Source organism: Dipodomys merriami, unplaced genomic scaffold, assembly GCF_024711535.1.
Source record: "Dipodomys merriami isolate MVZ:Mamm:240054 unplaced genomic scaffold, mDipMer1.0.p SCAF_2, whole genome shotgun sequence".
NCBI classification, from domain to species: Eukaryota; Metazoa; Chordata; class Mammalia; order Rodentia; family Heteromyidae; genus Dipodomys; species Dipodomys merriami.
The window spans coordinates 21,002,278-21,023,244 of NW_027203381.1; the positions used below are offsets into that span (position 1 = coordinate 21,002,278).

Genomic DNA, 20,967 nt, shown 5'->3' on the forward strand with positions numbered 1-20,967 from the left:
ATATATTTTAACTTTTAATTAATTGTGTAATGAATTAATTTGCATACATTTATTATACACGTGTGTGGGGGTTCATTCTGAAGTTTCCATACATGTATACTCTGTATCTCCGTCAGCCTTATTAGCCTTTACCACTCTCTCCAACCTCATTCCTTCTTCTTAAAATAATTTCACCAGATTTCACTCTTCTATTTTAATACATAGAAATAAACCGTGTGGACCATATTCATTCTCATTTACCCTTTTTGTTAGCCCCCTCTTACTGGTGCCCATTCCCTTTTAGTGTTGTTGTTCTTCTTTTTTTTTTCTACAATCTATATCTATATCTATATATATTTTTTCTAAGTGGAAAATACGAGTTTTTTTAGATGTATTGTTTTTATGAAGAAGTAAACATATACACTTCAAAAACTAATTTTGGTAAAGAACTGAGTTAGTTTTAATGTATCAAAACCAAATTCCAGGGTTTTATTATTATTATTATTAATTTAGTTTTGCTTGTCCTGAGGCTTGAACTCAGGGCACTGTCCTTGAGCCTCTTTGTGCTCAAGTCTAGCGCTCTACCATTTGAGCCACAGTGTCACTTCCTGCTTTTTTGAATAGTTTATTGGAGATAAAAGTCTCATGGGAACTTTTCTGCTTGGGCTGGCTTTGATCTGCAATCCTCAGATCTCAGCCTCCTGTGTAGCTAGGATTACAGGTGTTATTACAAGTGCCCAGTGGTATTTTTTTTATGCTTTAATGTTAATAAAAAATACTCAGCCTATTTAATTAGATCTATGATTATTATAATTTAATAATTACCCTGTACATTAAAAAAGAAATCTTATAGAATGCTTACCTAGTAAATGCATAGAAACCCCGAGTTCAATCCATAGTACCACCAAAATCAGAAAATAATAAAATACAAAAGATAACAAAAAATCCACCTGATAGAAGACATATCAATATATTAACAGAATTAAAAAACCTATAAATAGCTAGTTGTACTTTTTCTTTTTTTTTTTGGGTCCGGTCGTGGGGCCTGAACTCTGGGCCTGGGCGCTGTCCCTCAGCTCTTCAGCTCAAGGCTAGCACTCTACCACTTGAGCCACAGAACCACTTCCAGCTTTTTTCTTTTTGCTTATGTGGTGCTGAGGAATCGAACCCAGGGCCTCAGGCATGCAAGGCAAGCACTCTACCACTGAGCCACCTTCCCAGCCCCTAGTTGTACTTTTCAAATGTTTTTTTTTTTTTTTTTTTTTTTTTTTTTTTTTTTTGGGTCCGGTCGTGGGGCCTGAACTCTGGGCCTGGGCACTGTCCCTCAGCTCTTCAGCTCAAGGCTAGTGCTCTACCACTTGAGCCACAGCGCCACTTCCGGCTTTTTTCTTTTTGCTTATGTGGTGCTGAGGAATCGAACCCAGGGCCTTGAGCATGCAAGGCAAGCGCTCTACCACTGAGCCACCTTCCCAGCCCCAAATGTTTTTTTTATGAGACAAATTCTCCTAGATAGATTGGCTATCCCAAATTGTGTTGGAAGGCTTGATTTTTTTTTATTGTGCTTGTAAAAGTCTAAGGTTTTTGTCCATGTTTAACAAATACCAGAATTGTTTTCTTGAAGTACTGATGAATATCTCTCCCAGATTAGTGTAGAAGCATTTTATAAAATATAAGGAAGTCCAGAAGAAAAAGAATAATAGACAAAAGTGTATTTACTAGCTGAGTGCCAGTGGCTCATGCCTGTGATCCTAGCTACTCAGGAGGCTGAGATCTGAGGATTATGGTTTGAAGCCAGCTCAGGCAGCAGTTTGTGAGATTCTTATCTCTAGTTAAACACCAAAAAATCCAAAAGTGGAGCTATGCATCTGTTGGTAGAGAACTAGCCTGAAGCACAAAAGCTCATGGACAGAGCCCAGGCCCTGAGTTGGTCAAGCTTCAGGACTGGTGCGCACGCACGCACGCACGCACGCACACACACACACACACACATATACACACACATATACAAACACAGAGTAGATTCACATGTATAACACCAGAAAACAAAAAGCAGAGAGAAAAGTGAAGACATATCTAGAAAGGGGAAAAAAAACCCAAAAATAAATCATGGTTGTATGCAAAGCCTACTTTACAAATTAATAGTGAAGGCTAAACAGTGCTTGCTAGGCAGGTTGCTCTTTCACTTGAGCCATACCCTTAGCCTTAAAAGTTCTTGTTTTAGATAATTCTTACTTATCTCTTGTAATAGGGACAATGTGGACCTGAAATCACAGTAAAATTCAAGGAGAATTTTACATATTTAACATCTTCACTAGCAGAATTACAGCAGAGAGTGTTAAAAATAGCCTGTTTTTTTTTTTCTGTGTGTGTGTGTGTGTACACACTGAAGTTTGAATTTAGGTCTTGCATTTGCTTGACAGGTGCTCTTATCACTGAGCCAAACCTCCAGCCCTTTTTTGCACTGGTTGTTTTTGAGATGGGATTTTGTTTCCTTCTCAGGTTTGTTACTGGACCATTATCTTCCTGTTTTAAACTTCCCCACTATAACTGGGGTGACAAGCATGTGCCATTACATACAGCTTTTTTGTTGAACTGGATTTTCACAGATTTTTCTGTCCAGAGTGGCCTTGAACCATGATCCTTCCATTTTAAGCTTTCCACATAGCTAGGATGTTAGATGCCTATCTCTCCACCCAGCTGTTGAAGAGTGGAGTTCCTTTGGGCTGGCCTTGATTTTTCTAATCTCACAGCTCCATGTAGCATAGGTTATGGGGCATCCAACTCATTTTTTTTTTTTTTAATATGGGTCACCTAGGCTCATATTATTCTTCCTTCTCAGCTTCTATAGGTGTTTACCACCGTACTCAGCAAAAATCAGCCTGTTCTTATTTGGTTTCTTTTGTTTGTTTGTTTCTAGTAGGATCAGTATTCTGACCACTAGTAGTCATAAAGTTTGATGCAAGTAGAAATGTGCTTAGAAAGTTACTTTTCTTTTCTATTTGTTCTTTTTCAAAGAACTATTTAAAATATATAGCCTTTCCCTTGATGTGTACTTTATAATACTTTAAGTTAGAATGATAATTCCAATGTTCATTTTGCTGAGAATGCCCTGTGTAATAATTTCCATTATAAATCCAAATTGGGAATGGGAAATGAAAATTGGATTGGTATTTGCCCCATGAAGTTATTTGAAAGTTTAGGAAATTTGGTGGACTTCTTTTGATTTCGCAAATGTATAAACATGTGAAAAGAATTGTTGGCTTGTTGCTTTCTTACTGTGAAAAGGTCCATTAGGGGACTACATTGTTTTAATTGGTCCTCTCTCCCCTTCTGTTTGTAAATTTTTCCTTTTTCAATGTCTTGAATTGCAAAGTTGTTTGCCCAAACTGTTGCATGGTGGCAAAATGTAATAATGCTCATACAGCATCCTCTGAGAGAACTAAGAAATATTAACTATATACTGTCTATAATATTCATCGTTACCTTACACATGAGTATAACAAATTTCTTACCTCTAATTTTATTTGTTGGCCAATCTTATTTGAAATTCCTTATTTGTGTTTGGTGGTTTGCTCATATTGGTGTTGTATTAGTAGTGTCTGCATTTCTACAGATGACAGTCAAAAAATTGGAATCAATTACAATCAAGTAAATTTGTGAAATCACTAGTCCTGCCTTGAAGGTAACACCTAATGACAGTAATAGTGCATGTAAAGTACTACTATGACAAAGTTCTTCACCATTGACTTGTTATTAGTCTTAACCTTTTAAGACATATAAGGCTTATGAATATTAACCTACTCCCCTAAGGTTACATTCTATTTAGAATTGATTGGAATTTTAGGACCCACCTGGTCCAGCTTACTGAAATCCTTAGGAATCCATTTTGAACCTAAGAAAGACCTTTTATTTCTCAATATTTTACAAGTATTTTAAAATTTTATATCCTCTTTTCTTTTTGTAAGAGTAATCAAAGTATATACATTTATTCTTTCTCTACTTCAATTTTCATGGTATGAATTTGCAGACCCAGAGCATTTTGAAAAGTTTGAGAAATGTCTTTCTTCAATGAATAGCTCAGAAGAGATTTGCCTTCTGACTACCTTTGCTCAGATGGCTCAGGCCAGAAGAAACAACGTGGATGAAGACTTCATAAAAATTATTGTTCTGGAGATATATGAGGTGAGTATAAGAAGTTTTAAAAAGGTTTTCTTTTAAGCTGTCCTTCCTTTGATTCTTGTGGAATTGCTTTTAAAAATATCATGCCATACACTGGTGGCTCCCGCCTATAATCCTAGCTACTCAGGAGGCTGAGATCTGAGTATCAAGGTTCAAAGCCAGCCTGGGAAGGAACGTCCTGACACTCTTATCTCCAGTTACCACCAGAAAACCAGAAGTGGTGCTGTGGCTTAAGTGTTAGAGCATTGGCCTCGATTTGAAGAGCTGAGGGACAGTGCCCAGGCCCAGAATTCAAGCCCATGATTGACCAAAAAAAAACAACTATCTATCTGTCTGTCTGTCTGTCTATCTATCTATCTATCTATCTATCTATCTATCTATCTATCTATCTATCTATCTATCTATCTTTCACTCAGTACAGGACTGAGTGTGGTGGAACATGCCTCTAAATTTTAACTACTAAGGAGGTGGAGGAGATAGGGTTGAGATATAACACAGACCAAGGAAAAGCAGGAGATCCTATATGAAAAGCAAACTGAAAGTAAAAGGACCTGGGGAATGGTTAAATGGTAGAGTATTTATCTAGCAATCAAGAAGTACTGACTTTGTAATCCCCAGTACTGCCCCCTCAAAAAATTAATTTTGACCTTATTTTTTTGTAGTTGAAGCAATATTTTCCTCTGATTACTCTTATGTAAAAGTTTTGACACTGAAAAGACTGTTTATTGCTAATGAAAACTTTGGGATATACTTTTTCTTTTTGAAGTAGGATCCTGCTGTTGCTCAGCCTGGTCTTTTTTTTTTTTTTTTTTTTTTTGGGTCCAGTCATGGGGCCTGAACTCTGGGCCTGGGCGCTGTCCCTCAGCTCAAGGCTCAAGGCTAGCGCTCTACCACTTGAGCCACAGCGCCACTTCCAGCTTTTTTTCTTTTTGCTTATGTGGTGCTGAGGAATCGAACCCAGGGCCTCATGCATGCAAGGCAAGCACTCTACCACTGAGCCACCTTCCCAGCCCCTCAGCCTGGTCTTGAACTGCACTCCAGCAACTACCTACCTTAGCATCTTAAGTAGCTGGGACTAAATCCATGTGCCACTGAGCTTTACTAGAATATACTCATTTTTGTAATAGTGGGATTTGAGCTCAGGGTTTTGCACTTTCTAAGCAGGCTCTCTACCAGTTGAGTCATGCACCAGCCCTGGTTTGCTTTAGTTATATTTTAGACAGGGCCTCACCTTTTTGCGTGGGGCTGGAATTGGAAATTGATCCTCCTTCAAGTGTGTACTCTCTTGCCCATATTCTTGATGTAAATGGAGTCTTATTAACTCTTGGCCTGGAACTACAACCCTCATGATCTTTGCCTTTTGAGTAGCTGGGATTACAGTCATGAGCCATGGTGCCCCGTGAAGACACACTTTTTCCTTTTATCATTCATGGGTCTTGAAATCTGGGATTGGGTGCTGTCCCTGAGTTCTTTCACTCTAGGTGAAAGTGCTCTACCACTTTGAGCCATAGTGCCACTTCTGGCTTTCTGTTGGTTAATGGGAGATAAGAATCTCATGGACTTTCCAGCCCTGATTGGCTTTGAACCACGCTCCTCATATCTCAGCCTTCTAAGTAGCTAGGATTAGACATGCTTTTTGAATCTAGCACTTAAATTCAAGAGTTGCCATTTTCCAGTATTCTCTCTGCTCCTCCCTTATAGTTTAGAGTAGTTTGCTGTCTGAAGTTCAGACATCTTTTTGAACATAAACTGAGGCGGCTTATGAGATACGTTTCTTGCTTTTCTTGATAGAACTATGGACACATATTTTGATTGATAATTGATATTATCATCTCTGCTCCCCTACTCTTCACTTAGGTATCTTATGTTACCCTGTCTACCAGAGAGACTTTCTCAAAGGTTGGTCGAGAGCTTTTGGGAGCCATCACAGCTGTTCACCCTGACATAATTTCTGTACTGTTGGATAGAGTTCAAGAGACCATTGATCAGGTTGGAATGGTAAGAACATCAACCATTTGTTACCTTTGATACTTTTTTACATGAAGTAATGGAGCAGTGGCAAAAATAGGAAGAACAACTGTGGAGGAAAACTGTGCCATTTAAGAGCACAACAGGATGAAAAGAATTAACATTTACTATTACTAAGTGTTGACCCTCAGCCACATATCATGCTAACTTGGGATCAGATGCCGCTTATAAAGATCTGTGACTGCTATTGTCATATCTCAGAATTGGCTTTCCTACCTCCTTCAATAACCAGCCCATGCAGAAAAGTCCCTATGAGACTCTTATCTCAAATTAGCCACTCAAAAACTGAAACTGGAGTTGTGGTTCAAAGTGGTAGAGCACTAGCCTTGAGCAAAAGAGCTCAGGGACAACACCCAGGGCCTGATTTCAAGCCCTATGACTGCCCCCCCGCCCCCCCCCCCCAAAAAAAAAATTTTAATGGCCTTTACAAGAGGAATGCTATGTGTGCTTTTGGTGATACATCAGTTTTAATAACTATTTGATTTTTTTTATCCATGAGTTCCATTTCACTTGTTTAAATATTTTGGAGAAAAATTTTTGCCAGCAGTTTACTCATGTACTGTCGTAATACAGACTTGTGCAAGTCAGTCCTAAATTTTAATTATTACTGTTTTCCTTTAAATAAGGTTTCTTTATACTTGTTTAAAGAATTGCCTTTGTATCTTTGGCGACCTTCTGCCTCTGAGATAGCTGTAATTCGAGACTGGTTACTGAATTACAACCTCACAGCGGTGAAGAATAAACTGGCCTGTGTTATTTTAGAAGGACTGAATTGGGGATTTGCTGAACAGGTATGTCATAAAATCATTCCCAAGCAACTGGTGATTCTACATGCATCAATTTCTTTTTTTGTATTTTTTTTATTATAATAATACTGTACAGAGTGGTTATAGTTACATGAGTAGGGTAATGAGTACATTTCCTATGGAGCATTGTTATTTCTTCCTTTGTTTTTCCCTTCCCTCCCTATCTCCCCAAATCCTCCCCCCCAACGAAGTTGTAAAGTTTGTTTTCAACATAGTGTCTTCTACATCTCATTGTTACAGTGGGTCAACCTATATCCTTATTTCAGCATTTTGTTATTTCCCTTCCCCTCCCCAAATTAGAAAAATGTATATACAAGATTCAGGGCACCAGAATCAAATACAGTGAAAACAGAGGTTATACCATGGGGGAATAACATATAAAAGAAACAAAAAAAAAATCACATGGTACATTATAAATACATTAAAAACAACAGTAAGAAAGATAAAACCACTTGTGTCTCTGTCTTGGGGTTCATTTTGTATAGCATCATCTTATATGGTCATATGTACATAGCTTTTGACCTTTTCTGCTTGTCCTAGACATATACTAGTTACTATATACATCAGTTTCAAGGAAGCATTTTCTTAAAACATTAGTTAGTAATTAATTGCTTAATATAAATTACGTTTACAAGGTGTGCTGTCTGAGTTTATGATTTTTTTTTTCTTCTGTTTTGCAGAAAACTCATCCTCCAAATTGGGGTGGGGAGCCTCTTTTCTGCCAAGGGCCACTTAGATATTTCTAACATTCTTGGATCATACAAATTACTGGTACAGGAAGACAGCTGAGGGTGTTGAGGAGAAGCATATAAGAAGTATATTTTGTTCCACATTAAAAAGTCTTTCCTTTATTTTTTGATCACTTATATCTATTGTTTTATCTGTGGCTGATTGTTGCAGTTCCTCCTGATTGTCCTTCCTGACCCTTTTTCTCCTGCAGTTTGTCTTCCATGTCCTTGCCAGAGTTGTTAGTCATTAATTATGAGCTTGCTTGAGTTCTGAGTCAGTGTACCTGGGTTCTAACCTCAATTCTACCTCCTGACTATGACTCTGAGTAAGTTTCCTGAAAACTCTCCGGGCTTCATTTGCTCATCTGTAAACATTGATAATATAAGGCTTGCCACATAAGGTTGTTGTAAGGCCACAACAAGTTAGGAAGTATACACTTTTAAGACAGTTGTGGTTCTTGATGCATGTTAATTACTCAGTGTTGTAGTGATTATATTATTAAGGATTTAGTGTATATTGAATGTCTCTAAAGATGTTACTTTATGTCATATTTTTTTCTGGTAATAGTATTTGTTCCAACTATGTCTTTGTCATAGGCTTTGTTAGTTAGCATCTTGATCCAAAACTTAACACATGTAAGGGAAAAGGAGGGAAAACTCAGCCGTCTACAAATCTGGCTTTTGTTCTGAGCATTTCAAATCTTTGTATTTTTTGGTGTGTAGTAAAGTGATGCTGTTGTTCAGATGAGGAGACTAAGCCAGATAGCTTTCCTTTTAGGGTGCTTGTGACCACTGGATTGCCTGTGGATCCCTCTAGGTTTTCCTTTACTGAAGGTCTGTGGGCAAAAGCCACGGGTGCTATTCTTCACCTTCACGTTCTTCAACTCGTGCATGGACCCCTTCTACTCCAGAGTACTATACTCATATACACCTGTGGCAGTCTCCTTACTTCTGTTTTTTGCTGGTCCCTGTGCTTGAACTTTGGGCCTGGACTGCCCCTGAGTGTCTTTTGCTCAAGGCTAGTTCTCTACCACTTGAACCACAGTGCCACTTCTGGTTTTTCTGAACAGTTTATTGGAGATAAGAGTCTCTCAGACTTCTGCCTTGGTGCCTTCAAACCATAATGTCAGCTTCCTGAATAGCTAGGATTAACAGTGTGATCCACTGGCACTGGCTTCCTTACTTCTTCATTATACTTGGGAATGTCTTCTTCAATGAAAGGGTTAGGGAATGAATTTTGCAAAAGCTGCATATGAAGATTAGGTGGGAAACCCCATAGGCAACTTCATATTCCTAAAGCTACCTGTGTTGTTTAGCATCTTATTTATATTTCCACTGTGGATAGAATAAGAAAAGGGACTGTACACGAAATTTATAAGATCTTCCCCTATTTTCAGTTATAAGCATTTTCCTGACTTTTGACAAAGTCCTTGACTTGTAACAAAAGTCTTTGTAGATTCTGAGTGGGGTAGGTATTACATTCAGACACCTTTTAGTCTGAGATGAGGGATGAATCAGGTTTAAACCTATCTTGAAATAGTAATTGCTCTTTTGCTCTTTAGATATCAAGTGTGTGTGTGTGTGTGGGGGGGGGGTACATGTGTGTTGTGTGTGTTTCTTCTCCCCTTATTACCATTTTATAACTTAATGTTGTGGGCTGTGGTTTTTGGAACAGTTAGCTTCCATATCTAAGATCTGCTTATGCTGCATATTTTTTTATTTAAGGAATAATAAAAGAAATTACAGTCATGATTTAATTATTTCCGTTAAAGGGTACCCTACATCTGGATCAAGCAGTTCATGCTGAAGTGGCCTTAATGGTTCTTGAGGCTTATCAGAAGTACCTTGCACAGAAGCCATATGCTGGGCTTATTTCTGAAAGTATGAAGCAGGTAACACTCATATATTGAGATCTTTTTCCTGGGAAGATGAAGTTATTGTATTGATCCTAGATTTTCTAAGAACATTTCTGACAATGTAAGATATTCAAATATACATTTAAAGTTGATAAAGATTTTTCTTTAAAATGTACCCTCTCTTTGAACATGTTAGTATTAAAAAATAATTTGAGTTGAGCTACAGATATGCTAGAACATCATTTATATTGATGAAGGAGAATGACTGCTACATTTTCAGGAACTTTGCAAGGTAGACTGTTGGGAGCTTAAAATTAGTCATGGTCAGAGTTTATATATTCCCATATGCTGTAAATGAGACCTCTCACTCGATTGTTAAACTTACCCACATATTAGCATTGAGTGTTATTTTTTAAATCACTTCTCTTTTGTTTGTGCATATTAAGATCAAGTTCACAAAACAAAGGTACATTGACATGGCCAGTTATAAGTGAGGAATTAATGAAGTATACCAAACATCAATTGATGGCCAGGAAGTAATATTTTCTTCTTTGTCCAGGAAGTTATTGATCAATAGCAGATGATGTTACTGATTTAATTTTTATGTGACTAATGTAGTTTAAAATGAATCATTGTTTTAGGTCTCATATTTGGCCAGTATTGTTCGATATGGAGAAACTCCTGAGACTTCATTTAACCAATGGGCATGGAATTTGATTTTGAGATTAAAACTACACAAAAATGATTATGGAATGCAACAGAATTGTTCAGCTGTCCCTTTCTCCAGCACAGTGCCTGACATGACAGAATCACCCACGTTTCATCCTCTTTTGAAGGCTGTGAAAACAGGCATGCCCATTGGCTGTTATCTCGCCTTGTCTATGACAGCTGTGGGCCACAGGTACAGTGTTTAGGATGAAGCTTCAGAGTGGATAAGTCTTGGAGAAAGGAGTTCTAAAATCTCCTCTTTCATATACAAGGCCATGGCTTCCATTAAGCCTCCTGAGGGTGTAATTTTGGGGCAAATAAGACTTCTTGATTAGTAGTTCATCAAGGGGAAAGTGCTGTTCACATTCACTCTTGTGCATTTATTGAAACAAAGGTATATTTTCAGTAAATCCATACAACTTCCTTTTAAAAGATAGAGACTTTGTCTTACTCATCTTTCGGTCTCCAGATCTTAAACTTAGTAGATATTCAACAGATACTGGTAGACTGAATGAATATGGGAAGGTGCATTTATTATAGGGTAGGGAGAGTGTGAAGGTAACATTGAGGAAAATAAAGTGACTCCTGACTGAAGCCCAAGATTCCCTTTAGAGAATGGAGGTTGATTAGGTTGTCGGTAGTGTCTCAGGGACAAATTTGAAAGCTAGGTAAGTAAGAGAGGGTAGATGGGTAGATGTAATTAGAAAAGGAGAGATGATTAGTTAGGCCCTTTGGAGGACATGTATTACATTGTTCTTAGGTGTAGTCACCAAGTTTCTTGAATTTTGAGTTCGTCCTCTAAAATGGGAATAATAATATTGAACTTTATGAGACTTAAGTGAATTAAAATACCTATACTTACAATAGTGTCTGGCACAAGAACTTTTTGAGAATAGTTTTCTGAACTTGTTTTATGATTTCTGTAATGCTCATATCCATTCTGAAACTAGATTTGCTGTGTGTTTTCTCTAATCATATGTGCTTGTTTAGTGCTGATTAATGAATCCTGGATAGAAGCAAGGGTGGGAATAAGGGTTGTCCTTTATGACTGACTCTCCTGTGGTCAAATGAGATGTGAAAGTGCTAGAGTACAGAATAGTCAGATACTTACTTGTACATGAATATAACATTATGGACAGTCAGAAAAATCACCCAGGTCTTTTTTATGCTAGACTATTTTTCCTTTTTTCTACTGTTGTGTGTGTGTGTGTGTGTGTGTGCACATGTGCACGTGTGTGCATATGTGTGTGCACGTACATATGTGTGTGCACAGGTGTGTGTGTATGTGTGTGCCAGTCCTGGGGCTTGAACTCTGGGCCTGGGTGCTGTCCCTCAACTTTTATGCTCAAAATTAATGCTTATCACTTGAGCCACAGCACTTCTGGCTCTTTTCTTTTCTTTTCTTTCTTTTTTTTTTTTTTTTTTCTTTTGGTTGTTAGCTGGAGATTAAAATCTCATGGACTTTCCTGCCCAGGCTGGCTTTGAACCATGATTCTCAGATCTCAGTCTTCTGGGTAGCTATGATTATAGGTATGATCCACCAATGCCCAGCTTCCTTTGTTCTTTTTTTTTTTAATGGCTATGATTATATATAGTTTAGTGTTTTTTGTTATCTATTTGTAATATTGTAAGGACCTCCTTCATGGTATAGCCTTTATACTGTTACTTTTATTTCTTGAAATGATTTTTTTCTCCCTGAGAATTAAAGAATAGAACCAAAGTTAAAAAATCCATTCACTTCTGTACAATGAACATTTTTGTCTAATACAGTGAACATTTTGGTATGATACAATCCTTGTGGTTTTCCCTCTTTATAAATGTTACTAGTAGTTGTAATCAGCAGTATTTTTTGCTCCCCTCTCCCTCAGTATCTATATTAGTCATTTTTGTGTAACTGTAACTAAAATGCCTGAGAGAAAAACTTAAAAGTGAAATGATTTTTTTGCTCGTGGTTTCAGAGGGCTCTGTTCATGGTATCTTGTTCCCACGCACTTGGGCAGAACATCAGGGTAGTGAAGAATGGTAGGGGAAGTCTTTATCTCATGGCAGACAGGAAACAGAATGAAGAAGGGACTGAGAAGCAGGTATGACCTTTAATAATAGTACACCCCCCAGTTGCCTATTTCCTTCAATTGTGTCCTACCTCCTAAAGTATCTAAAATTCCTCAGAGAGTACCACCAGCTAGGAACCAAGCACTCAACACACAGTCCTGTGGGGAACATTTCATACTCAAACTGCAACAGTGTCATTATAGTAAAATTTTTTATTTTTGATTGTTGTCTGTTGTATTGTTTTAAAACAATGGCTAAAATTCTCACTGAATGAATTCCCCATATTTACTTAAATCATTTCTGCATCTCAGTTTTGCAAGTGAAAATAAATATAAAAAGTACTATCTTATCTGGGTGCTGGTGGCTTACGCCTGTAAATCCTAGCTACTCAGGAGGCTGAGATCTGAGGATCGCGGTTCAAAGACAGCCCAGGCAGGAAAGTCTGTGAGACTCTTATCTCCAGTAAACCACCAGAAAACCGGAAGTGGCACTGTGGCTCAGGTGGTAGAGCACTAGCCTTGAGCCTTGAGCTGAGGGACAGCGCCCAGTCCCAGAGTTCAAGTCCTATGACCAATCCCCCCCTCCCCTCCTGCCTGCCCACCCCAAAAGTACTATCTTGCCAGGTGCCAGTGCTCATGCTTGTAATCCTAGCTACTCAAGAGCCTGAGATTGAGGATCGTGGTTCAAAGCCAGCGGGGCAGGAAACTCTGAGAGACTCTCATCGCCAATTAACTACCAGAAAACCAGAAGTGCTACTGTGGCTCGAAGTGGTAGAGCTCTAACTTTGAGCCAGTGAAAATGCTCAAGCACAGCACCCAGGCCCTCAGTTCAAGACCCTAGATCGATCCCTCCTTCTCCCCCCAAAAAAGTACTATCTTTATATGGATTATCATCCATATTTTTTTTTCATATATTTGAGATTATTTCTCCTTTTTTTTTTGGGGGGGGGGGTCCGGTCGTGGGCCTGAACTCTGGGCCTGGGCACTGTTCCTCAGCTCTTCAGCTCAAGGCTAGCGCTCTACCACTTGAGCCACAGTGCCACTTCTGGCTTTTTTCCTTTTTGCTTATGTGGTGCTGGGGAATCGAACCCAGGGCCTCATGCATGCAAGGCAAGCGCTCTACCACTGAGCCACCTTCCCAGCCCCAAGATTATTTCTTAAGGATAGATTTTCCAAAGTGAATCAAAGAGAAAGAATGTTTTTGTTCTTGTTTTTTTTTTTTAATTCATGTTTTATAGAAGAATTTTGCCACTTTATATTTGGGAAGTGAGCTCACTTGCCTTTGTGGTGGTAACTTATGGCAGTTCCCAGCATCTTATATAGATGTACTATTTGAGAAATAGTCTAGGTTAGTAGCAGGCATTCTGAACTAGAAATTTATAAACCAAAGGTTCATTTTGACCCTAGGAAATTATGAAAATTTGGGCACAGTGCCTCTTTTTCATGATAAAATGAAAATATGGATGAACATCTGATTTTTATATTTGTTTTGTGATGTTACTCACAGGGTCAGGAGGCTCTCCCTTAGTTTTTTCCCAAAGGCTGGTACTCTGCCACTTGAGGTACACCTCCATTTATGGCTTTTTTGGGGTTAATTTGAGATAAGAGCTTTATGGATTTTCTGGCTTCGAACAGCAGTCCTCTGATCTCAGCCTTCTGATTAACCAGTAGTGTACGCATTGGCCATCAGCATTTCCAGAATTCTGAGTCTAGTATTATAATAAGATTGAGCTTTAAGAATGCATTAGAAATGGGGTGCTATTGGCTCAGCCTATAATACTAGCCGCTCATGAGGCTGAGATCTGAGTATTGTTCAAAGCCAGCTTGGGCAGGAAAGTCCATAAGACTCTTATATCTGATAAAGTACCAAAAACCTAGAATTGGAGTTCAAGTGGTAGAGTATCCCTGAGCATAAGAAGCTCAGGAATGGCACCCAGGCCTTGAATTTAAGCCCCAGAACTGGCCAAAAACAAAAAAAGCATTAGAGACCTGAGATAGTTGTAGGCTGATAGCTCATTGGAAGAATACAGTTATGAGTGACCTATTTTATGTACTCATTGTATTTTCTTTTTCCATAGCATTGAGAAGTTCTGTGCAGAAGGTATTCCACTTTTGGGAATTCTGGTCCAGTCAAGGCATTTAAGAACAGTGGTTCATGTTCTAGATAAGATTCTACCTTTGTTCTACCCTTGCCAATATTATCTTCTGAAGAATGAGCAGTAAGTATGTTCTTTTCTGTGGCAGAAGATTCTTTAGAAATAGCCCAGTGAGTATAAGTGATTTTGTTTTCTGGTTTCTGAAATAAAATAATGAAGATAAAATAAAATAAGGAAGAATCTTCTACCCTTTTTTTTTTTTTTTTTTGTGTTGATCGTGGGGGTTGAACTCTGGGCTTGAGCGCTGTCCTCAGCTCTTCATCTCAAGGCTAGCATTCTACCACTTGAGCCACAGCGCCACTTCCTGTTTTCTTCTGGTTTATTGGAGATCAGAGTTTCACAGCTTTTCCTGCCTGGGCTGGCTTACTAAAGCTTATTAGTATTTGACAGAGCAGTTGTTTTCACGAGACACTGGGAATAGTGCTCTTGACATTGAGCACCAAAGGGCTTTGCCCTTGTAATCCTATCAAGGCATATTGTATTCATTGCTCACAGTGTGCAGAGTGGTATTGTGAATAGGTAGATACATAGGAAGTTGGGAAGAGTTGAACACCTGCCTGAGCCACATGAACATTGATGAAGAGGAGGCAAGGCTTATGTGGAAGAACCCTGCCTTGGGCAGGATCATCCATTGGCCCAAAGGAAACAATGCAGTTTTCTTTTGTCTTTTCATTCAATGTGTTTCAGTCTTGTTTGGTGGCAAGAGACTACTATGGGAGCCTACTAAATATAGATTTTTAGTCTCTTCCCCCAGAGATTTGACTTTACTAAGAAAGGATTGGAGCCCGGGATCCATTTTCTAAACGTAAAAAAAATTATTAACACCTTGGCATTAAAGAAGTGTGGAAAGTGAAAATTTGGGATAACACTGCTTTTATTAGTAGAGGAGGAAGGTATGGAGAATACAGGGGGATATAAGGGTATTTTCCTCTAGTACTCTAATTTGCTTGTTTTTGCATGTGTTTGTATGTTGATTTGTTCATTCCACTTCTGGCAGATAAGATTCTTCTAAACCCTCTGAGGATTTATCAGAACCCCTAAATAACCTAAATAGCACCTTCATCTGAAAATGGGACCAATTAAACATTTATGTTTTCTCTTAAGTAACTGTGAGGAATTATTGGCAGTTATGCCTGCTCCTGATTGAAAGGTAAGGTGTGAAATCACGTGTCATTGGCAGGTTTTTGTCGCACCTCCTTCTCTTCCTACACTTGGACAGTGGAGTACCTCAAGGTGTCACTCAGCAGGTCACCCACAAGGTGGCACAACACCTGACAGGAGCTAGCCATGGGGACAACTTGAAGCTTCTCAACAGCATGATCCAGGTCAGAGCAGTCACAAGCCCCCAAATACACTCTGGCCCATCTTCCCAAGCAAATACTTTAGATGCTAGCATGTCTATGACCTAGACATTTGCAGTAACTTGGCACTTTGTTGAGGCAAATAGAATTTTATTGGCATTGTAACAGTGGGAGGCTGGTTATTTCCTTTCACATCACCTGAGCTGTTTCTCCACAGACGCACATATCTATAAGTATTCAGCCCAACCAAGTGGGTCCTGTAGCTGTGTTGGAGTTCTGGGTTCAGGCTCTCATAAGCCAGCATCTTTGGTACCGAGAACAGCCCATCCTCTTCCTTATGGACCACTTGTGTAAAACAGCTTTCCAGCTGATGCAGGAAGACTGTGTACAGAAATTACTCTACCAGCAGCACAAGGTAACTTGCTGGAAAATTTGTTTCTATCGTTGGGTAGATAGTAGCTTTCTTAAGGTTCTCCTAAATGCATAGATTTAAGAATTACTCTTGGGCCAGGATCTTTTTTGGTTTTGGATTTTTTAAAGGCTTTGCCTTATGGTAAAATCATAAGTTGCCAGCATAGATCTTAGGAAAATCAAATAAAGAATGGTTAGGCAGGGCCCTGCCCACTACATTCTCCTGTAGTACACTGTCTGGCATTATTAGTGCTGGTGAACTTCCTGAAATCTATGTCTTATGGGAATCTTCCAGTGTGGTGGGACAATTACTAATGATCTAGAAAGAGTCAATGGTAAAGTAATTTTTCAGTCTCTTCTCTCTGCTCCTTCTCTCATCTCCCTAATGTAGAATGCTTTGGGTTACCACTGTGACCGGAGTCTGCTTTCTTCCTTGGTGAGCTGGATCGTGGCAGGCAACATCACCCCTTCATTTGTGGAGGGCTTGGCCACACCCACTCAGGTATGAAGCCGAGGACTGATCTTTGTGAGCATTAATATTGGTACCATTCTTATTAGTAAATTTCTGATAGCCTAAAATAACACATTTATATCATATACTGTGTATGTATTGTGTATCTACTGTGTATTTTTTCACTTAATTGTCATGACCCTCTTTTGAAGTGCTGTTGCCATTCCTGTTTCATTAAAAGAGTAGACTAAGCTTGGGATAGTGGTCTGAATGCAGACAGGTTAAGAGCCAGATGGCTCTGCCATTTGTTCTATGCTTTGGGAAGTTTGTTTATATCTCTGTCCTCTGTTTCCTCAATTGTCATATGGCAATTTGATTGCATTTATATATAACATTCAGAACATGCTTAGCACATAGTTCTCACTAGTGATTGGGTGTTGTTGTTATCATCATTATTAGCAGCATTACTTTCATTGTTATTACCACCTCTTACACTATGTGAATAATCACATCTGTTTCATTGCTTAAATCAGGACTAACATCCCTCAGCCTATCAATCTTTCTCATGCCACTTAGGATCCAGCTGAAATTGATTGCTTGCTAGACTCAGCCCTGCCTATCTTCCTCTCTGTCTCTGCCTCACTGAGTCCTAGAGGCATGCATTTCCTGCCCATCTATAGTCTTTTCTCATGTGATACTTTACCACTGCTTCTCTCCCTCCACTTCCCCTTTCTCTTCTTGTGATGCAGGGGATTGAAATAGGACTCTCCTATGTGTTAGGAAAGTGCTCTAGCACTAAGCTAAAACAACTCAAGAATTTTATTTGGGGGGCTGGGAAGGTGGCTCAGTGGTAGAGCGCTTGCCTTGCATACCTGAGGCCCTGGGTTCGATTCCTCAGCACAACATAAGCAAAAAGAAAAAAGCCGGAAGTGGTGCTGTGGCTCAAGTGGCAGAGCACTAGCCTTGAGCTGAAGAGCTGAGGGACCAGCACCCAGGCCCAGAGTTCAGGCCCCACGATGGGACACCGCCCCCCACCCCCCAAAAAAAAGAATTTTATTTGGGAACTATTAGGATATATTTAATTAGTTGGCGTGAGTGGTTTATTTTCTGCCCTTTTCCTGGTGTCTTCATAGGTCTGGTTTGCCTGGATGGTGCTGAACATGGAATCTATCTTTGAAGAAGACTCCCAGCTTCGAAGAGTTGTTGAAGGGGAATTGGTTATAAACTCCACTTTTACCCCTGACCAGGCTCTGAAGGTATAGTGGTAGTACTCTATTTGAGTACTAGGAGGTGGCTTTTACTTTAATGTGGATATAGTCTGTGAGCTTCTGTGTTTTCTGTTGTGACTGTGGAATGCACAGCTACCAAACCCACATTTAAAATCCTTGTAAAATTAAAGTATATACTTTGTTTCCCAAGTCTCATTTAACAGTTTGAGTCATCAACCAATAATTGAAGAGTGTATTCATTGCCAAATGAAGGGGATTGATGTTGTTTTGAAGTAGTTGCCTTTGCGTCTTATGTACATCTGAATTCCCCTGAGAATTTGTTACCAGTCAGGTTCCTAACTCCATTTGAGTCTCAGTTTGGATTATGAGCAGGAATTCCTTTCCTTTCCTTTTTCCTTTTTTTCCTTTTTTTCCTTTTTCCCTTTTTCCCTTTTTCCCTTTTTCCCTTTTTCCCTTTCCACTTTCCCCTTTCCTTTCCCTTCCCTTTCCCTTTCCCTTTCCCTTTCCCTTTCCCTTTCCCTTTCCCTTTCCCTTTCCCTTTCCCTTTCCCTTTCCCTTTCCCTTTCCCTTTCCCTTTCCCTTTCCCTTTCCCTTTCCCTTTCCTTTCCCCTCCTTTCCTTTCCCCTCCTTTCCTTTCCCCTCCTTTCTCTTCTCCCCTCCCGTCCCCTCCCCTCCCCTCCCCTTCCCCCCCTCCCCTCCCCTCCCCTCCCCTCCCCTCCCCTCCCTTCTCCTTTCCCCTCTCCAGGCATGAACCACCAGTGTCTGGCTTAGGAATTTCTTTTTAAAACTTCCAAGATGATTCTTAGGATAACTAACACATGAATAGGTTGGAATATGGATTTAGATTTAAAGAGTTTTAATTTTAGGGCCATATTATAGACTTTTCTTTTGGGTTTCAGAGTCTCAAGGAATTATTATTTAGATACTCTTTTAAAATCTAAATGTTCAAAAGATTGATAAAGTTGGACAATCAGATTTGATTTAAATATTTGTATTATTCTGCCTTTTTTTTTTTGCGCCACAGTGCCACTTCCGGCTTTTTTGAGTAGCTTACTGGAGATAAGAGTCTCACTGGGACTTTTTCTGCGTGGACTCACTTTGAACTGTGATTCTCAGATCTCAGCCTCCTGCGTAGTTACGGTTATTGGCGTGGGCCACTGGTGCCTGTCTCATTTTGTCTTTTTTTTTTTTTAAGTGTTTTATATACAGAGGAATTTCAGAAATGGAAATAAGGTGACTTTTCTACCCCATTTCTATGACCTGTAAAATGTCTTTTTTTTTTTGGTCAATCATGGAGCTTGAACTCTGGGCCTGGGCGCTGTTCCTCAGCTCTTCAGCTCAAGGCTAGCATTCTACCACTTGAGCCACGGAGCCATTCCTGGTTTTCTGGTGTTTTATTGGAGATAAGAGTCTCACGGACTTTCCTGCTTGAGCTGGCTTTGAACTGTGATCCTCAGATCGCAGCCTCCTTAGTAGCTAGGATTACAGGCATGAGCCACGAATGCCTGGCCTGTGAAATGTCTTTGACAGCAAAAATATTTTCCCTTTGTGTCTTGCTGTCAAGGATTTAAAATAGTAGCTAGTGAGTCAGTGAAGTGAGTTTCATAGAATATTTTTTTCTTACTGACTTGAAAATGTCCTTTGGGTTACTTTAGAACAAACTGTTTATAGTTGTGCTCACTTCTATTTTGTAGAAAGCTCAGGCTCAGCTGAAGCTCCCCATTGTCCCATCCCTGCAAAGACTGCTGATTTATCGCTGGGCCCACCAGGCTATGCTCACGCCTTCTGATCATCCTCTTCTGCCACTTATTTGGCAGAAGTTTTTCCTCCTGTATCTTCACCGTCCAGGACCACAATATGGGTATGATACTCAGGGTTGTAGTAAGTTCTTATGAACCTCTTTCTGAATCTTTGGTTTTTATGTTTCTTTGGGGGTGATAATAGGATTTGAACTCAGGGCATTATGCTTGCTAGGCCAGTGCTCTTCTTGAATCACCTCATTGCTCTGATTATTTTTGAGACAGAGTCTTATTTTTGGCTCAGCCCTGCTTGGACAATAGTCCTCCTTTTTAAACTTACCACCATAGCTGGGATGACAGGAATATTCCACCATGCTCAGCTTTTTTTGTGGAAATGGGGTGTTGTGAGCTTGTGTGTATGTGTGTGTGTGTGGGGGGGGGGACAGGGATGTGTGTGTGTGCTGGTCCTAGGGCTTAAACGCAGGGCCTGGGTGCTGGCCCTGAGCTTTGTTGCTCAAGGTTAGCACTCTACCACTTGAGACAGAGCTTCATTTCTGGCTTTTTTGGTGATTACTTGGAGATAAGAGTCTCAGGACCTTTTCTGCTGGGCTAGCTTTAAACCATGGTCTTCAGCATCTTGAGTGGCTAGGATAACAGGTGTGAGCCATCGGCACCCAGCTGTTGTGAGCTTTTTTTGCCCCTGTTAGCCTAGAACTGTAGTCCTTCCAGTCTTAGCTTCCCACCTAGCTGGGATGACAGGCCTTTGCCAATGCACCTGTTCTGTGTTTTTATACTCTGGAGTGTGAGTTAGTCATTCTCTGGTGATCTCTGGCCTAGGACTCTTCAACTCTGCTTATAAAACTGGGTCTGGGGCTGGGAAGGTGGCTCAGTGGTAGAGTGCTTGCCTTGCATGCATGAGGCCCTGGGTTCGATTCCTCAGCACCACATAAGCAAGGGGAAAAAAAGCCGGAAGTGGCACTGTGGCTCAAGTGGTAGAGCGCTAGCCTTGAGCTGAAGAGCTGAGGGACAGTGCCCAGGCCCAGAGTTCAGGCCCCACGACCAGACCCAAAAAACAACAACAACAAAAAAAAAAACTGGGTCTGCTTCTTTCTTTTGGATTGGGTTTTCTTTTTCTTTTTCTTTTTTTTTGGGGTGGGGTGGGGTCCGGTCATGGGTCTGAACTCTGGACCTGGGCACTGTCCCTCAGCTCTTCAGCTCAAGGCTAGCACTCTACCACTTGAGCCACAGTGCCACTTCCAGCTTTTTTTCCCCCTTGCTTATGTGGTGCTGGGGAATCGAACCCAGGGCCTCATGCATGCAAGGCAAGCGCTCTACCACTGAGCCA

General features: G+C 39.9%; 1 protein-coding gene across 3 annotated transcripts in view; it reads left to right on the forward strand.

The window, feature by feature from the left end:
* The window catches only part of Epg5 (ectopic P-granules 5 autophagy tethering factor), a 108,989-nt gene that overhangs the window by 35,929 nt on the left and 52,093 nt on the right, over positions 1-20,967 (forward strand). For all 3 annotated transcript variants that reach the window (XM_070029232.1, XM_070029233.1, XM_070029234.1), the window contains exons 12-22: positions 4,007-4,161; positions 6,016-6,156; positions 6,813-6,977; positions 9,493-9,612; positions 10,218-10,477; positions 14,414-14,554; positions 15,672-15,816; positions 16,010-16,207; positions 16,595-16,705; positions 17,788-17,910; positions 19,578-19,744. In XM_070029232.1, coding sequence (XP_069885333.1) covers positions 4,007-4,161; positions 6,016-6,156; positions 6,813-6,977; positions 9,493-9,612; positions 10,218-10,477; positions 14,414-14,554; positions 15,672-15,816; positions 16,010-16,207; positions 16,595-16,705; positions 17,788-17,910; positions 19,578-19,744 — 1,726 coding nt within the window. The remainder of the gene's footprint in view (positions 1-4,006; positions 4,162-6,015; positions 6,157-6,812; positions 6,978-9,492; positions 9,613-10,217; positions 10,478-14,413; positions 14,555-15,671; positions 15,817-16,009; positions 16,208-16,594; positions 16,706-17,787; positions 17,911-19,577; positions 19,745-20,967) is intronic.